An 18,922-nucleotide genomic window follows, 5' to 3' on the forward strand; every position below is an offset into this window, starting at 1 on the left:
GTTGTTCACCGTTGCACATTCTTTACCATTGTCTGCTTCTTGTGATGCTTCATCTTTTACCACTTATTCACATAAATTTTTATTTTATTTATGCTTAAGTTATTATACATGTGACACTAATCCCTAAGAAAGCATTTTAAATCTGGTCGGGTCACACATGTGTTCAGCATTCATGTTAATAATAAAATACGCCAAATCAAAGAAAGCTTCCTCTTTGCTCTTTCCATCCTTTTTTCTCCCTTTCACTTTATTCTCTACATGTTCTCCTCCTTGTCCTTCTCTTCTCTCCTTGATCTCATGCTTGTTATTCCTCTCTGCCGCTTCACAGATATTAATGCCCAGGCCCGGAAGCTCCAGAGGAACAGGGCTAAGGGGACACTGACCCTGCCCCGCTCCAGCAATTCGTCCTTCTGCCGCAGCCTCAGCGAAACAAGCCTTAATCAGGTTGGGGCCTTGCTCACACCCAGTTTGGATGATGGATTATCTGTTATTCACCAAACAACATAAATGCATACACATTTCTCTGTATGTGCAGCTTGGAGTGGGAGAGGAGCCCAAACGATATTATTCCACCTTGCCAGGGCCACTGAGGGGTCGAGAACGTGACGGACCCTCCAGCAACCGGAGGAAGGAAGAGGGCAGTCAGGGAGCAGGAGGGGTGAGGCACTCTCTCTACCAGTCCCCCCATCTTCTTCTGTTACAAGGATTCAATCGGCAGGTGAAGATAATGAAAATGTTCATAATACCATTTTTTTTTTTCATTTTGCCTCAATACAGACTTCAATGTATTTTACCAGGATTTTATGCTATAGACAGACACAAAATTAACCATGATTGTGGAGTGGAAGGAGTTCTCAGTTTTTATAAAGGTGTGACAAACATTTAGCTTAAACATTTGTATTAAGCCCAAGTCAAGTCAACATTTAGCAGAACTACATTTTGCTCAGTCTTGTGGGGTTCTCGTCTACCACCTTTGTTCTTATAGTGACTGAATTTTTTCTTTCCAAACCTGTTCAAGCTCAGTCAAATTGGATGGGGAGAAACACCAGTTTTCAAGTCTTTACATAGATTTTGAGTTTGATCAGATTGTTGGTAAATGACACCTCTCTAGTATCATCTAATCTATTCCATATGGAGGGTCATTGTCCTGCTGGAAAGTGAACTTTTTCCCAAGTCTCAAGGCTTCTGCTGCTAACATGTTTTCACAAACAATTCTTTGAGAAAACATTCTCCCAATTCAACTCTGATCAGCATTCAGTTCTGTGGAAGTAAAGAATCTACTCTGCATGATGGCACCACCACCTTGTTTGCATCCAAACTGAACACAGTTTATCATGAACTGTGTTCAGGGTGACATGCAGTGCTGTTTTTCTGCCTCATATAAAGTGCATTTAGACCAAAAAAGTTCCAGTTCAGTCGGATTTGATCACCTTCTTCAAAATATTTACTGTGATCCCTACATTGTTTATGGCAATCTGCAAAAGGGGCTTTTATGGATTATGACTTTCTTCTTGCCAACTTTCTTAAGAGGCCTGACTGGTCAAGTGGATGAGTCATAGTGATCCTTTCAAGAGATTGTCCCACCAGAGCTGTGAGTCTCTGCAGTTCCTCCAGAGATCCTGCCTCTCTGATAATTGCTGTTGTTGGGTCTTGAACAGTGTCTGCTGTTTTTGTTTAAATGTCTTAAACTCAACTGATTGCACTTGATTTTATTCCGGGGTATCAAAATAAATAAGTCACATTTCAGATTTAATGGTGAACAATTTAAAATTTTCCCTCCATTCCAAAGCACTACTTTGTGTTTGTCTATCAGATACAAATTCCAATAGAATACATTGAGGTTTATGGTTTTACCTGTCCAAGATATAAAAAGGGTCAAGGGATTCGAGTTGTTTTTCAGGCCTAAATGTACCAATGATTCTTCTGTGTTTTTGCAGGACTGCCTGGTTTATCTTCTGAACAGGGAGCAGCACACAGTGGGTCAGGAGACCCCATCAGCCCGCCCCAACATATGCCTCTTCTCACCTGACATCCTTCCCCTCCACTGCCGGTTGCGCCGAGTCCCTGCACCACATCATCATACCAACAGCAACAAGGGAGACGATTTGGCAGAGACTCATCGTTCCTGTGTAGCTGTTGAGCCTGTACTCAACGCCACTGTGCTGGTGAACTTTTCCCGCTGTGAGCGCACAACGACGTTGCGACATGGCGACCTTCTCTCCTTTGGAGCACATTACATCTTCCTTTACAAGGACCCCACGGGCGCCAAGCCCCTGCCTGCTCAAACCTTGGCACGGCTACGCACGTTGGGGCAGCTTTATGATTCAGGGGTAGAGGAGGAGGAGGATGGGACTCAGACTTGTAAAATGTGCGGTTCTGTACTGAAGGACAAAACTGCACAAGTGGTCAGTGTCCCGGCAGTTAGACGTAGCTTCAAGCCACACCTGGTGAAACCTCGTGGTGTTGGGATGGTGTCAGGAGGTGAAACAGCAGGACGAGGAGGAGGAGGTCAAAAAAGAAAGCTACAGCTGGAGTTTGACCAAGCTCATGAGGACCAGCTGTTGAATAGAATCGTCTCTCTCATTGAACCTGGAGGTCAGTACCTTTTATAAGAAAAAATCTCAATATAAGTGCAGAGCTACTCCAGCGTGCTGCCACCTTTAGCAGCACAATTCTAGAATTTATCACTCATGTATTATTATTATTGATAAAGGTGACATTAATACAATTATAATGATTAAATTGTATTATGTCTAATTAGATTTTTAACATGGTGCAAGTATATACGGTAAGAAATCCTAGATTTTATATTTTTCAGTTCTGTTTTATTGAACAGATTTTCAAACATTATTACAAGATAATTCTCACAATACTGGCACCATAATGTGGAAAGAAATGTCTGATGATATTAATGAATCCAGTGATTAGTCGAATCTGAGATCATGTCTATTATGAAAATGTGTTATTTTTTGAAGAATTCTACTCTGAGGTTTGGATAGTTTTGAGACTGCATCACAGTGTTGAATTTGGATAGAAATTATTGCTGTATAGTTTTATGTAACCCTTAAACACAGATTAGAAACAATTTTTTTAGAATTTTATTTGATTATTTTATTTTATTTAAGCACAACATCTAACCTAGCTTATTTATTTATTGCAAAAATATTTGCATTAATATTTTAATATATCAAATATAGACTGTTTCTCCAGAGGGCGAATCAGTCTATATTTGATACTAACTTTGATAAATGATCATAGCAGCAATTTTGACAAAACATAAAAAAGTACTTTTTGCATCAACAACTTGATTCCAAAAGATGTCAGATTTGTTGTCAGAATGTACATCTCTTCTGTTTATACCAAGTCTAATCATGTCTTACAAGTTGGTGCTTATATTTTTTCTGCCCTGCAGAATAGAAAAAGCAAACCTCTGATTTTTAAACAATTAGTTCTGTTTTATGCTAAACGAGCTCCAGCAAAGAAAGTTACAGAAAGTCAAATATACAAGTGACATCTCTCTAGAGTCAGCTTGGTTGATGTCTTCCTCTCTTAAAAAGACAGGAGTCACACAGTATTTGTCTTCATCCATGACAGTTAACTGTATGCTCCCATTTTATCAACTATATCACCTTATTCTCATGTAGGAGGAGTTAGCCTATGTCTATAAATATTGTGATGATTACATTATGAATGTGTACATTGGATATACACCTCCACATAAAAATAAGTCAATAGTATTTTTTCAACTGGTCTTTAAAATGTCTGCCCCCCAGGAGACGACCATAAGCTGACGCCTGCCTACCTACTGTGTCTGTGTATACAACACTCTGCATCGACCTTCCCTCCTGGCAGTTTTGGCAAACTCCTGCTGAAGATCGTCCGTCGAATCCAAACCATTGCATGGGTTGGTGTCAGTACATGTATTGGTGAAATTGTACATTGGTTATCTCAGATTAGAGGAATACCCTGATAGGCTAGCATTCAAAATGATTTGTATTAGCATAGTTTGAATGCTAGCATAGTTTGTCTAGAATTCAAACTATACTAGATCCTAATGTGTTTTTGTTTATTCCTTTTTTTTCCCCATAGAAAATTCTCTGTACCTTAACCAAACATTGTAGTTGAAACCAGAAGTTTACATACACATGTTCTCCTCTGAGATGTTTTATCTTATTTGCACCGCAGTTATTTCATTAAATGCAGTTGTTGTTGAGCATTCACTGACTCTGGTTTAGGCCATGCCTCCACTCAGAGCCGCTGGTAGAGATGAGATGGAAAGTGGCCAATGTTATGTCAAACCTAGATTAACTGAGGTTTTAATCATATTTTAGCATGTATATTGGCATATAGAAATCATTGAATGAGTCTTTCAAGTGAGAACACACATTGGGTTACTAAGCAGTTACAAAGGCCATTAAATTGCTGTAATGGCAAAAAAGGATTTAGCTATTGGTTACAAAGCAAATCTTTGTGTTTTTAGTACAGTCATTCAACTGGGAAATGTAAAGTTACAGAGTTTGTATTCAGAATAAAAGCTAATTGTTTTTCATATGTTTCTACAGCATCAATTTAGAACAAATATCCTTTTGGAAATTTGATGATCAGATTTTAGAAACACTAGTTAAACATAGCAAAAGTGTCATACAGGCTTTCAAAGGCATTTATGAAAAATTAAATTACATAAATTCAGTATTCTGAGTCTGCCAGGCTTTTGTAAATGTCAATGATGTTTCTTTAGAAAGCTTGCTAATGCATTAAAAGAAGTGTAATTCACCTACGCAGATCCTGCAAGTTCAATGGGAACTTAATTGGTGTGTGTGTGCGTGTGTGTGTGTGTGGCTTGCAGGAGAAGACAAAGGAGCTGGCTCAGAAGCAAGCTCAGCAGTGAGTATCGCTTTCTAACTTATGCTGCATAGAAAGAAATAATGTGTACCTATGTGTTACTGTCTGTATGCTGTTGTTTGTGTCACTGTGTCTTCATAACAACGTAACGTGTCACCTTGCGTGTGTGTAGTCAGGACCCAGCCTCCTTGTCTTTACTCAGCATCTCAGACCTGATCCCAGACTTGCAGACCATCTTCTTCTGGATGTCAAACTCAATTGAGATCCTCTACTTTATCCAGCAAAGGGCACCAGCCTACACACACAGCATAGAGACTCTGCAAGGTAACACACCACACACTCAGTCTGAATGATGAGTGGAAATGGCCTGGCTGAGGAACCATTTCTCACAGACATGCAGCAGATATGACACATCTGTACACATCACTTTCCTTTTTCCTGCAACCTCTTAAAGGTCCTTGTGTCTCTTGTCATCTCTGTCCAGGGTCAAAAGAGTCGTTGTTATCGGCGACCATAACAGCCAATGAAGAGGCTATGACTATCTTGGAGGAAGTGATCATGTACACATTCCAGCAGTGTGTCTATTATATCACTAAGGTTCTCTGTCATTATTGCTTTGGCACTATTTTCTTTATGTTTTAAAAACTGAGCTGGTTACAAACATAAATTGTCCATATTATCCTTGTATTGAACATACCTGAAATAAAAGTGGTGCATCTGTAGATTGAGATCATCTTGATCATGGCACATGTTTGTGTTTGTGTGTAGGCTCTTTATGTGGTGTTGCCTGGTTTATTAGACTGTAATCCATTCCCAGTCGACAGCTCTCAGCCCTGCTGGAAAGGGGGTGTCGGGTTTCCTGAACCTGTCCGCAGAGTCCTGCAGGTAAGCATAGAGCAGACCTAGACTTACATTATTGTCATTGCACAGAAACCACATTGGATTTTGCAACAAAATGTCATAAATGTAGAAGTGTGCAGGTATTAGTCAAAGCTAAAGTGCCAAGTATGGTGATGTTGAACTTGAATGAATTTTATTCCTTACATTTTCCTTGCAGAAATTGAAATGTTTTGAGAAACAGTTCTCACAAGTATAATTGAATTTTTATTTTTTATTTTTTGTCAATTTAGCATGTTAATTATAACTGTCTGTCTAATTACAAAAAGGGACTGGAGCTCACTGAGAATTATTGAGCTGAGCTTTTATTGAGAAAAAGCTGAGGCAAACTCATATTTTGACACCCACTGTGTCTTCATTAAAGTTTATATAATAAAGGCTGACAATTGATCCATGAGATCCTGCATTTTCAAAAAATATTTTTCAAGTTTGTTATTAACTGTTAGGCTTCTGGTTTAGCAGCTGTTCTTAAGAGCAATCTGAAAAAAGTTACAAAGATGTAACTGTATTTTAGGAATGGAAACTTCCAAAAGTACAGTTGTAGCAGATTGGAAATTAGTGGGAGATTGGATTAAGGGTATACAATCAGGTGATCTGGAGCTGCAATCATCAACAACCACTTTGATAGTTTTTTCATTCTGAAGCAGAATTAAAAACTCTTGAACTCTGAGGAAATGAAACAAACAAAACAAAGAAACATATTCTAAAGAAGCACAGGACACAATTGTGTCTATTTTCGTTCAAACAGAAAATCGGTTAATGATCAACATTCTTGGGTGTTTGTGGTAGTTTTACTCCTCAAATTCAAGTAAAACTGCTACAAGCGTCTTCAGATCAGAGATCATAGAACAGACTGAATATATATTGTAGAATGTCACAAAGCATCAGTGGTATTGATATTTCTGTTCTAAAAAGTTGATTTCTTTGTGTCTGCAGGTTTTTCAGAGTGCACAGGAGCTTCTCCATGGTTACCTGGTTCACCCAGAGATCCAGGCTCAGATGTTTGCTTACCTCTTCTTCTTCTCCAATGTTTCACTGCTTAACCAGTTACTGGACAAAGGTAAAAAAAATAACACACACAGTCCCACACTATTGTCTGTTAAACATCCTTATTAGTGTGCATAGTTGTTTAGTATATGCAAGTGTGTGCCCTTTCGTCCTTGCCAGCATTTTGACAGGGACTATCAAAGATTTGTCCGCTGTGCCCTTCTCCTATCTGCATTCTGCTTCCCCTCCTCTTCAGCTTTCTCCCCCTCCTCCCTCGTTCTTTCCATCTGGCCATCAGGGGGTTTGACAAAGAAGATCAGCGGTAGATCTGAAAAAGTGGCAGGGTGAGGGCCTGGGTGGTGGAGTGGATATGATGACCTTGCTAATTGTGTACTACTGGCTTCAAGTACAGAAACAGTATTTAATTTTTAATTAAATTTTATTTTATTTAAGCAATTTTCAACATTTCTGGATAACTCACCTTATATCTTTTGTCACACACACACACAAGCACACTCTGAATTATGCCATATGTCTTCATTAACTGGTGAGACATGGGTAAAGTCTGGCAAAGGGAGAAGGAGAAATGCCTTTACACAGTCTTCCATCTCCTCCCCAACTACATCTCATCACTCCCCATTTTGTTGGCAGCTTTTCTCCTTACCTCCTCCCTCCTTCATACCCTCTTCCGTCACTCATTGATATTTCACTGCTGATGGTGTCCATGGAAACAAGGGAATGAGTTTATGGCAGGTATAGCTGACGTTTGCACTGGGCACTCCACAAGGCTCACGCTCACACAATAACTCCTTCACATCACATCACTTCAGAGGCCCCATAAACACAGTTCACATTATGTTACATTCCAGATCAGGATAGAGTGTGTGTTTAGTTTGACTTTCTTGATTGGGTCATCTAAATGTGTGCATGTGGGTCTGTGTGCAAACAGCTGTTCTAAAGCATTATTCCACCTTGACGAATAATGCAAGGTGGAATAATGAAGGATCTCATACAGACAAGACATCACACAGCAATGTGATGTCTTGTCTGTATGAGATCCTTCATCCCAACATAGATTACTGTATGCCCAGACATAAGCCTATTACTTCGAAGAGGGTGTCTGTGTGTGTGTACATCCAGAACATATGGTGGAGTATTGTAAAGGGTAATGTGTATGCAGTCAGCAGATAATGCTCACAGTTCATTGTCTGCTAGCAGCTTCCTGTCATGTGCAGTTTCTGTACAGACATGTCTGCGTTCTAGATAGATGCAAACATAGATACTTTATTAATGCAGAAGAGGGAAATTCACATATCCAGTAGCACCAACCACAAATGCACCTACAGATATGCAATTAATAATATTTTTCAAAAAAGATATACAAATTAAACATATTAAATACCATGATATACATATAGTATCAAAGAGTTTTAAAAAGTCTAAGTGTTCTGGGAACGAAAGATCTGATCCACTCAGTTCTGGAGAGCAGTCAGCATAAGCACCAGGCTTTGCTACAGCTGCTTTTCTAGCTGACCAGGAGGTTTTGAAGCAGGTATCTGCTGTTGTCCATTATTGCTTTTAGTTTGTTCAGTGTGGCCGTCTCCACATATGTAATGACATCAGTCTATTGCCAATTACTGAGCTAGCTTTTGTCATTAGCTTATCCAGTTGCAAGTATTTCACCAAACAGTAGTTCTGCACTACTTCAAGGAGGGAAAGCAGAGGGTGGGGAATTTCTATCTTCTGAAGTCCAACAATATTTCTTGTGCTTTTGAAGTATTAAAGCTGTGATATGTAACCTTTACTAAATTTTACATATTTGTTAAAATTATCATTATGTTTTGACACTAAAGGTAATCTGTGAAAAAAAATCAAGCTCCTCTGCTCTCCCAGTGCTCCCAGTTTTAACTGCAGAGGAAACCCATCACTGTCAGAAACAACCAATCAGAACCAGGAGGAGGGTCTTAGTGCTACCAATCTGTCTTGTCTACATGCTTCTTACCCTCCCCCTTTATATCTGCTACGCTACAACTGCTTCACTACCATGGAGCCTTCCACTATTGCTCTGGCTAGTCAGTATGTCTACTAATGGCAGATAAACAGTTTTTCTGCAACAGTAGTTCTCCCCTAACCGGTTCGGTCCCGGTCCACCACTGCCAGATTCATTTCGATTAGCGAATCTGGAGTTGCAACAACAAATGTTGCACAACATTTGTTGTGACAATCTTAGATTTTTGTACCTACTTCAGGGGTAGTAGTATTCAGGAGTAGTACTTTATATTGTCCTGTATTGTTCTTCAGTACCGAGCCAAGTATTGCACGGAAACGATTTGATTGACAGCTGTGATTTAGCAGCTCGTCTCTCTGAAGAACGAACAGCATTAAGGAAGAGAGAAACGGTGCAGCTCTGGTCAGCGTTCTGTCGGAGGTTTACATCGACAGTGTGAAACACCGGAACAATAGTTGCTGTCAAAATAATTTTCAGTGTGACAGGTCTCTGAGATATACTTCCAATTTCCTGGGTATGGAGTGAACAGAAATGGGTCCAGATTGTACCATAGGCTCCTGTGTTGCTCTAAATGATTCCCTAGACATTTTTGCAGTTGGACAATCTGTGGTCTCTTAGTAAGGTAAGCTGTTATCCACAAAATAAGGGAGAAGTCAACACCCATTTTTTATTATCTATATTTAGATAATAAATATAGATATCTGTCTGATCTGTCTCTTCTTCAGGTCTTATAGAACAAAACTCAGCTTCTCCTTTTTCTCAAAAGCCCACTTTTCATGATTGAGAAGCTCCTTTAGGTGACCCATGGATTATTTTTTGGAAAACAATGTGCAGTCCTCACTGGTATCCCAACATCCCTGCAGAAGTTGATGTAACTTATGATGTCCACCTTCTTCTCCATATCCTCGTCTGCATTGTTCTCCAGTGGAACGGGTTGTTACAGGCAGTAATACTACTCTGGGAGTGTAGCAGGTTGGATGAAAACCAAATTGTGATCTGATCTGCCTAGGACTGTGAGGCACTATAAGCATAATTGGTATTTGTATAAAATCTTAAAGGGATCCATAATTAGTTGTTACAATAGAATTTAGTTGAGAAATATTAATTTTAAATGTAAAACAACACAGTAATAATACTGTAGGTTGTTTAGTTTTTATAAATTTTAATGAAATATTGTCACACGAACATTGCCATGTTGTTCGTGCTGCAATGCATTCTGGGTAAAGGGCATCTATAGGTTCAACTGAACTACCTTCCTCCAACCAAAATCGTTAAGCCTTTTCATTTTGAACCAGAGCGTGTTGAAATCGATCAGAATGTAGAAATCATAAGAGGTGACGAACATGAGGAGAAACAAGTAGAGGAAGAGCTGAACCTAATTTCTCAAAGCCTGACAAAACAGGAACAAAACCGAGGCATAACATTCCAAAACTGAGCCCAATACCAGGAAAAAAACAGACCAGGACGAGTCTCCATCTCCTATCCCTGTTTTTTATCTCCTTCATTCAAAGCTGTTGAAAAGAGATCATTCTGTGTGGCATATATATTCTGGCTACTTGTGTAAAACATGCTTTTTGTAGTTGCTTTTTTTTATGTATTGGGGAGTTTGAGGATGGAAGCCAAAGAACCAAGATTTTGAAACTAGGTAGAGACTGTTATGATAATCAGTCTGTGTGTGCAGTATAGTAGCCATCACTTCTTCTGAGTATGAGCACCAAGCACAGAGAACATAATTTATCTGAAAAAAGTCTACTGGCTGCTTTCAGTGGTTGAACGCATTGAAGTTGGGGAATCATAGCTGACCATGTGTTTCAGTCCAACCTATTTTAATTGACATTGCACAGTGTATTGTTCTGTTGTTTTGTTGCATCCACAAAATTTGAAAATTATTTTTTTTCAGGGAGATGCTTTTGTTGCATGGTTTTTCTTCTCTTATAGAACACTGCAAGCTTTCCTGTCATGCAGCTTCACAATGATTAGCCCAGAAACCATAAATGTGTTATTATTACTGCAAAGTTAGCCATCTATTTCACTTAGTGGTGAAACAAAAAGTCTATTGGCAGCCATCAGTGTTTGATAGTACCAGTACAGCAGAGCTGCAGACTGTAGCTGGTCTTCTCTGCAGCCAGCTGAGGTCTTCTGCAACACCACATTTACATTCTGCAACCTATTGTTTCACTTTCTTCAATCAAAGCTTAACTAAAAACTTATGTCTATTGTGATACAGAGCAACACACCAAGACAGAAATTTACATAAGCACAAGTTTGTATTTTATTTTGCCTTTTTCTGATGGACAGAATTTTATGTAGTGTCGTGTGTGCGTGTGTGTGTGTGTGTGTGTGTGTGTACGTGCGTACAGGTCCAGCCCGGGGTTGGTTCCAGCGTTCGAAGTCGCTGCAAATCCAGGCATGTTTGCGAATGCTGATGGAATGGGCAACCAAGTCCGGTCTGGGACATCTGGCTGAAAAGTTCTTCACCAAACTCAACAGTACTGTGTCCATAGTGGCCACGCCCCCACAGCAGCTCACACAGGTGACCCACACAAAAGCATGCTCATACTTAATCGAGGTATTGTTTGAAGAAATGTTCCACATTATTATTAGTCCTAAACAAGTCAGGCAGCATCTCAAGAACCTCATGTTTGTCATCTTTAAGGTATATTTTAGGTTTTGACTTTAACCTGAATAAAGTCAGATAAATTTTTTTCTGCTTTGTCTGCAGTTGAGTTGGCGAGTGTTGTCCAGTGAGCACCCATCTCTGAAACCAGTCCAGCTCCACAGGATCCTCACCCAGTACCAGCTGACAGCAGAGATAGGTCCTGTCCCAGTTTGGCAGCCCAGCAGTGAGGACGAGGCTTATATCTATAGATCAGGTAGAGGTGTGACAAGTAACGATGACATAAAGGCCCATTATTGTTAAATGATTGTGCTCATCATTTCTGAATGACTGCAGTTATCTTTATTTTTGGATAACATAGATGGAAGAAGCTGATAGCCATCCTTAGATGGCTTGAATCAATAAAACACAATGGATCAATTATTGAAATAATCAACTAAATTAGTAATAGATCAATCATTAACTGAAATATATACTCAAATTGCTGATAAACCAACATACTAAGAGTATTAATAAGCCAAAAGTGTATACAAATCTTAACATTCTGCATGTAGGTTTAAAAAAAGAACCTTTGACTATAATATGTTTTACCCAGAACTCTTCAAGTGGCATAGTTTTGGCTTCACCTGGTTCAAGTTCTGTGGAAAAAAAACCCTGTTAGGCTCTTTTTGCTATCCAGTTATTAAATGGTTAATCAAATAAAACTGTACTGATGTTAAGTCGAGCAGAAAGGGCTGAGTTTTTCACATATTGATGTTATCAATGTTAGAAGTAATTTTTAGCAGCAGATGCATCTTTTGCTTCAAATGTAATAAAGTAATACTAAAGTAATGCTATGTTATTGGATTGTCGCCAGTATAATGTTCAGTTTTCTTTTAGATTCAAATAAATACTTCAGTTCCTTTTTTATATTTCTAATATTGTCTAAAAAAGGACTTAAGTGGTTGAAAGAACGTGCCAATATTTTTTATGATTCGTCGTCAGAATAAACAATACAATAAAATAAGTGTTAGCTCTTCATATATATTTATAGAGATTTAAATCCTCAACTGGCTTGGTCTTTTGTATCCATGATCTTGTTCGTACGATCATGACACAAAACTTGCGACTATAAATGAGTGTAGGAACGTAGGAACGTCCCCGAAGGACACGGTCAAATGCCTTCTTCAAGTCCACAAAGCACATGTAGCCAGTTGAGCAAACTCTCAGAAACCCTGCAAGACCCTGTAGAGCTGGTCCAGTGTTCCATGACCTGGACGAAAACCACACTGCTCTTGCTGGATCAGAGGTTTGACTATCTGACTATCTCCTCTCTAGAGTTGCATCAACCAACTCAACCGTACAACATCCAGAGATTTAAGAAACTCTGGTAGAATCTCATCCCCCTTTGAGGCCTTTCCACTAAGGAACTCTTTAACCACCTCAGTGACCTCAACACCAGAGACCCCAGGCTCCGCTTCCTCACAGGAAGGCATGTTGGTGGGATTGAGGAGGTCTTCGAAGTATTCTGACCACCGTCGGATTTAAGTCAGGACTCTGACTGGGTCTCTCTAAAATATCTTCCAGTCAGAACAGAACTATTGTAAAGAGGTATGAATAATTTTGTGCTTAACTATATGTTTTTGTTGCGTGTTCAGTTGACCTCCTGGAAAGCTTTGAGAACCACCCACCCATTGTGCTGCCCAGCTCAGGGTTCAGAGTGGACCTGGACAGCGAGTGTGTGGAGGACAGCATCTACAGACAGCTGCTCTATGTCCGTCACTACCTGTGGAGTCTGAGGACCAAGACTCAGACTCACAACACCACTCCCAGTGTGCACACACAGTCCAATGGAACCAACACGGCCGACTGGCCGGACATCCAGGTCAGAAAAATCCATCCATAAGAACACCTCCCACTAATCCAGGTCATGTGACCCAGCAGCTGCAGTAGTTGTGGGATTATAAAAACTTCTCAATCAAAAGACAAAACCTTCTTCTCTGGCCAACTCCGGCTCACATACACATGCACTCACACAAACCTAGACACAGTTAAATCATGGTTAATCTGATTAGACTTTGGGATGTCTAATTATTGGGAACAGCTGACTAGACCATAATCTTCAGTGTTAGAACACCTTATATGTACACCAGAGATTCATACAGTCCCTGATGCACTAAGAGGAAGGTTTGTAAATAAAAGGATTATAAATTGAAACTAATCATATCAACTGACGTCTTATTTTTAGAAACAAAGTGCATCCTGTATCAGTGGTGAGAGACAAACTCAATTCCATCTGTCATATCATTAAGTTTGTCCTCTAAAGTCTGTCATTCCTTTGACAACCCAGAGGGAGCTGCTACCTCCGGCCCACAGCAGCCCCCGCTCTGGGGGGGGTGCCGGGGATGAGACGGAATCAGAGGAGAGGGGACGAGACCGGCTCCCGGGCCAGACACAAACCCACAGCCTCAGAAGGAACGGAACCATTCACCATCCTCCTGCAGCCAACCCGGACCCATCCTGCCTACTGACCCCACCCAACACCCCCCTGTACCCAGAGGGGGGAGGTGTAGTGGGGCCCATTCTCTGCACCAGCATTCAGACTAATGGCTGCTCAGCCAGAACTCTAGCAGAATGTAAGAAGACAAATGGACTCCTCACAAATGGACTGGAAGGTAGGACCAAGCACAATGTCCAGGGTGAATAAAAACATAACATATAGTAGAAGCCATACTTTCACACTGACCATACACACGTCCATGCAAAATTATTCATACCCTTGGAATGTTTTCAGAGTTTAACATTTTATTTGAATGTAAAGTGATACATCAAAATAAAGTACAACATAGTAAACAAATGTAAGAAAAATAAAATGGTTTTCAAAACTTTGAACAAATTGAGACAATACTTTGCAGAACCACATTTGACATAATTAAAGCTGCAAGTGATTAATCAGTCAGCTTTGCACGTTTAGAGACTGACATTTTTGCCTGAGTCGTAGATCTCTACAGTTCCTTTCAGAGTTGCCCTGGGCCTCTTGGTTTCTTCGTTAAAACTCTGCTTGTCTGGCCTGAAAGTTTAGTGAATCAGAATTTATGAAAACTCTTCCATCACTGTTGGTGATGGATTCAGCAGTGATCCATGAGATGTTCAGAGGTTAGGATATTGCTTTATTTTATTACAGGACTCATCACAGAACAGAGATTAAAACACACAGCTGGGCAATATTTATTATGTGACCTGTGAGGACAGTTGGCTGTACTGGATGATTTTCAGGGTTAATAATAATAAAGGGTATTCAGCTACCCTATTTTCAGATTTCTGAAAACCATGCATACTAGTGTTGAAATTCTAATAACAAAATTAAAATTGCAGTAACAGACAAGTCAGGTAATGAAGAAAAAATGGAACAAAATGGAACACTTGAACAGCTGCAGGCTAACTGGAGATGCTGAAAGAAACCATTTGGAGATGGATGGAAATCTGAGTCTTCACATTTCACTGGTTTCACTGGTTTCAGAACATGATCTGCTACAGAATAACATATCAGACAGACAATGCAGTTTATTTTTTACTCTGTTCAAATATTTTGTAACTTATTTTCTGAATTGACTTGAATCTAGATCAAATGTGTGTATGTAATAAATTAAGGAAAATGTGTTTGATTAGGTTTGGTAGCTTTTAATTTCCCTTTGGGGTCAAGAAAGTACTTTTAAATTTGAATTTGTTGCTTTTTTTGCCACATTTTATTTTTCTCAATGCCAATAAATTGGTGCTTGATCATATTCGGAAATTGGATTTTCATCACTACTTTTAGTGTTTTGTCTCCCCCTAATGGCCAATTAGCTATTAGAGCTGGATTTTGGATTTGCGCCTTCTCAATGCAACAGCAATTGTCTTGTACTTGGAAGTTTTTCCTAACTTTCCCCTGATTGGGGAAATCAGGGGAAAGTTAACAACAAAAGAAAACAACAATAATAATAATAATAATACAGACCTTTGGGCACTTAAATAACTTAAAAACAACATAATATGTAGGAGAAAACATAAGAAACTTAATCCTGATTACCTTTAGGTGAAGTGATCAGCCACTACCCACACTATTTATATCAGTTACATAAATTAATCAGATGTTTTTATGTTCTATTAAAATCAAGGGTAGAGCTTTAGTTGCACTCTGGAACCTGGACTCTGATAGCTTTGTGTTTGTGTTAGACCTCAGTCAAAACGAGCCGATAAAATCCGTCACACTTCTGATCTCAGCTGTTAGGTTGTGCTGCAGCGTGTGGAGAGGTCGGCTGTGTGAACAGTAGTGACAGCTGTAGACTCTCGTTTGTGTTGTTCTAGGTCAGCACTGACCCTTCTGATGAGATGTCTGATGTTTGTCAAACCCCACAGCAAACTGCTCTGTGTGTTTTTGTGCCTTTGGGTGTGTGTGTATGTGTGTGTGTGTATCCTCTGCAGGATGTATTAGTGGCTGTGAGTTTCCTTTCCCTGTCTCCTCCCCCGGAGCTCCTTCCCTTGCTGATGATTTGTGTGTGGTGTTTGTAGTGGAACTCGACAAAGGACCCTACGGACTGGGAATGGGACTCATAGACGGCCTGGTAAGTTTCCAGAACAAATATCCTGTGGTCTGTTACTTTTAGGAAGTATATATCTGATTTTAAATTTTTTTTTTAATTTTGGAGCACCATATTAGTATAAGATACAGTTGGTTTTATGAAGGTGCTGCAGAGCTACAAGACATTTACAGCACATAAATGATGTACAGAAACCCTTAAAATCTTTTTTTTTTTTCAGAATCTCACACTGAAACTATAACCTTTAAATGTGTATGCTTCTTCAGTGGACAAAATATGAGAAATAACTCATAAAACCAGTGGTGCTACATTATTGTTACCACTGCTGTCAATTCATTATGAAGCCTGTCTTTACCAACAGGATGGCATTTAGTGTTAAGTTGGAGGAGAGTCGGATCTTTGAGTCCTGCCTCCCTCACTATGGAAGACGACTCACTTCTTTACCTTCTGAATCAGTTTGTGTTGATCTGGTCATGAGTTTTGGATCACAGTCCAACTGTAAGACCAAGCGACACTTGGGAGTGGGCGATATAGATCCAGAATATTATCACAAAATTTTGTTGTACTATTGTGATGATATGCAGTCACCATGAAAAAGTAATACTTAATTTTTTTAATCATAATTTTGTATTATCAAGTATTACTTTTTCAGGTGACTGCATGGCACAGAATTCATAGCACCACAAACATTAATTCTTCTCTTGAAAAATATTGTGATTTGAAATGAGCTTCTTCGGACATCACATACTGGAAGAAGTGTGACTAATGTCACAAACTGTGGACATATTGTACTTTTCCACATAATTATTTTTGTTTTACACCAAGCTCGGCTGGACTGCTTGTTACTTAAAGGTTCAGCAACCACAAAACTGCAACTGTAGTACAAGTTAAAGTCATGTGATTACAACTGTGATGGTAGGCAAGTAGGCGTCTATTGGTTGTTATGGAGACTTGGTGACTGCAAGATCCAGTTTCTTTCTTTCTTTTTTTTTTTATTTCCTGGATATAAATCTTTTCAAGTTAAAGGGTTGTATTTTTCTGATTTTGTTGTAGTGAGATTATACTGCTGCAATAAAATGTGAATGTATTTTAAGCCAGGGGTGTCAATAAATGTAAGCAGTTCAGTATGGAAGTCATTACTCATTTCTGATTGAACGTTGGGGCTGACTGTAAATTAAAAGCAACAGACAGGAATTTGAAATTTCACAGTTCTAATCTTGCCAAGTAAAAAAGGTCTAAAATGTAGATTTTTAGATAAATTATCAATTATAAACAGAATCAAAATAAATCTGATCTTATTTTAGTAACCAGTGTGTATTTTAGCTAAACTGCCTTTTAAACCCACTTATATCCTCTTGACCTGCAGTAACTAACTCTCCATTTGGCAGCACACCCCCCTTAACGCTCCCGGTATTTACATCCGGACCCTGATCCCCGATGGGCCGGCTGCATCCGACGGCAGGCTGAGGATCGGTGACCGCATCCTGGCAGTGAATGGGACCAGTCTGATCGGAGCCGACTACCAGAGGTAGAGGAGCGGTGGAGAGAGCAGTCTTCCCTCAGTGTTCATCATACTCTCTGGTGTTGACCTCTTAAGGCTTAAGCTGATTGATCAGTTCAAGCTCACACAGTGATGTGCTGTTTATTATTACTCCGTCTCTGCTGAGCTCCATGTAACCAGATTCTTCCTCTCCTCCCTCTCTCACTTCCGTTTACTCGCCCTGACAGCGCGGTGGATCTGATTCGTCTGGGAGGGGGTCGACTGCGTTTCCTGGTAGCCAAGTCGGACCCCGAGGTCTCAGAGAAGATCAGTGCCTCGTCCTGCTGACTACTGCCCCGCTAGCACCATGATGCTGACACCTGCAAAGCTCAGCAGGGTTCAGACAGCTAAATGTACATGTACATGTAAATATCAGATTGGGAATCCTGAGTTTGTAAAATAGCATCAGAGGGATGTTCATTAATCATCTCCAGGCAGTCTGGTGTTTAAAGCACAGGAGATTCTCCTCAATCTATGGAATATTTCCAGCTCTGGTTCCAGATGGAAATAGCTTGATTCATCGCTCAGCTGTCGCTCTGAAGCAGCTGTTTGTAAAACTGGAGCGACATCCTTCTGTTTATGTCAAGGCATTTGATGACGTGCTTTTGGAAATGAATGTTTTATAAAGTTGTTTGTTAGGAGTTCTTGACACCATCAAACTTTTGTGATTGAATGTTTACTTTTTGTACCAGGCTTTGGATGTAAAACACCTGAAGGTTCTGGCTGAGGAAGCTGAGTCCTGGTGGAAACATTGAGCTTCAGGTCCTCAGTGCCGCTCTGTTCACACTGTAAATAGTTGTAAATATTTTATCAGCCAGACAAACAGAAAGCAATTTGGGATTTATTCCTGTTTGCGAGGAGAAAAAAACAAAGACCTATTGATGGATAATGTTTTATGGAATGATGGGACTTTAATTATTTGTGTCCTTTTTTAAAACTTCTGTATTTATTTCCACTTCTTTATTCTGGTTTGTGCATTACAGCAACTGTTTTTTTTTTACATGCTGCTATAACATATACAATGACACAAAACACTGGAGTGTTCATGTTTAGAACAAAACAAAAACTTTTAAAAAGAATCCACGTGGAGGAATCTTCTGTTGAAACCAGTTGCCTTTGATAGACAAATACATTTTAACTGGATCTGAAGGAAGATGAGCTAATGTTTATAAATTTGAAAAGACTAGGAAGGGGAAAAAACATTGATCTCTGGGTGACCCTGTTGGGTGAAAGAGCTACCGGCATAAGTTCGCTTAGCAATGTTTTGGTGTCTTGCTGCACATTGGAGTCGCAGTATACACAGTTTGAAGGAAGGATTGCCTCCTTGTCCAGGCTAAAATCATTTCACGGCAGTAGCGCTATCTTAGCCTGTTACCTTTTAGCACATTCCTGGAAGCTTCCAAGACTTCTGGTATTCTGCTGCAAACATGAGGCCAAACTGAATCTGCTCTTCTATTGGCGGCCAAATCCCA

At 39.7% G+C, this 18,922-nt stretch overlaps 1 protein-coding gene across 7 annotated transcripts in view; it reads left to right on the forward strand.

The window, feature by feature from the left end:
• Window positions 1–18,091, forward strand: part of radil (Ras association and DIL domains) — a 28,862-nt gene extending 10,771 nt beyond the window's left edge. For 3 of the 7 annotated variants that reach the window (XM_044113137.1, XM_044113131.1, XM_044113132.1), the window contains 16 exons: window positions 329–444; window positions 536–718; window positions 1,938–2,595; window positions 3,774–3,904; window positions 4,847–4,884; window positions 5,015–5,166; window positions 5,327–5,439; window positions 5,611–5,727; window positions 6,676–6,799; window positions 11,095–11,267; window positions 11,457–11,607; window positions 12,989–13,215; window positions 13,681–14,005; window positions 15,795–15,934; window positions 17,299–17,438; window positions 17,639–18,091. In XM_044113137.1, the coding sequence (XP_043969072.1) occupies window positions 329–444; window positions 536–718; window positions 1,938–2,595; window positions 3,774–3,904; window positions 4,847–4,884; window positions 5,015–5,166; window positions 5,327–5,439; window positions 5,611–5,727; window positions 6,676–6,799; window positions 11,095–11,267; window positions 11,457–11,607; window positions 12,989–13,215; window positions 13,681–14,005; window positions 15,795–15,934; window positions 17,299–17,438; window positions 17,639–17,738 (2,888 nt within the window). In that variant the 3' untranslated portion in view covers window positions 17,739–18,091. The remainder of the gene's footprint in view (window positions 1–328; window positions 445–535; window positions 719–1,937; window positions 2,596–3,773; window positions 3,905–4,846; window positions 4,885–5,014; window positions 5,167–5,326; window positions 5,440–5,610; window positions 5,728–6,675; window positions 6,800–11,094; window positions 11,268–11,456; window positions 11,608–12,988; window positions 13,216–13,680; window positions 14,006–15,794; window positions 15,935–17,298; window positions 17,439–17,638) is intronic. The other 4 variants (XM_044113138.1, XM_044113133.1, XM_044113134.1 and 1 more) reach the window with 3 other exon arrangements.
• The last annotated feature ends 831 nt before the right edge of the window (window positions 18,092–18,922 follow it).

Source organism: Gambusia affinis, linkage group LG04, assembly GCF_019740435.1.
Source record: "Gambusia affinis linkage group LG04, SWU_Gaff_1.0, whole genome shotgun sequence".
NCBI lineage: Eukaryota > Metazoa > Chordata > Actinopteri > Cyprinodontiformes > Poeciliidae > Gambusia > Gambusia affinis.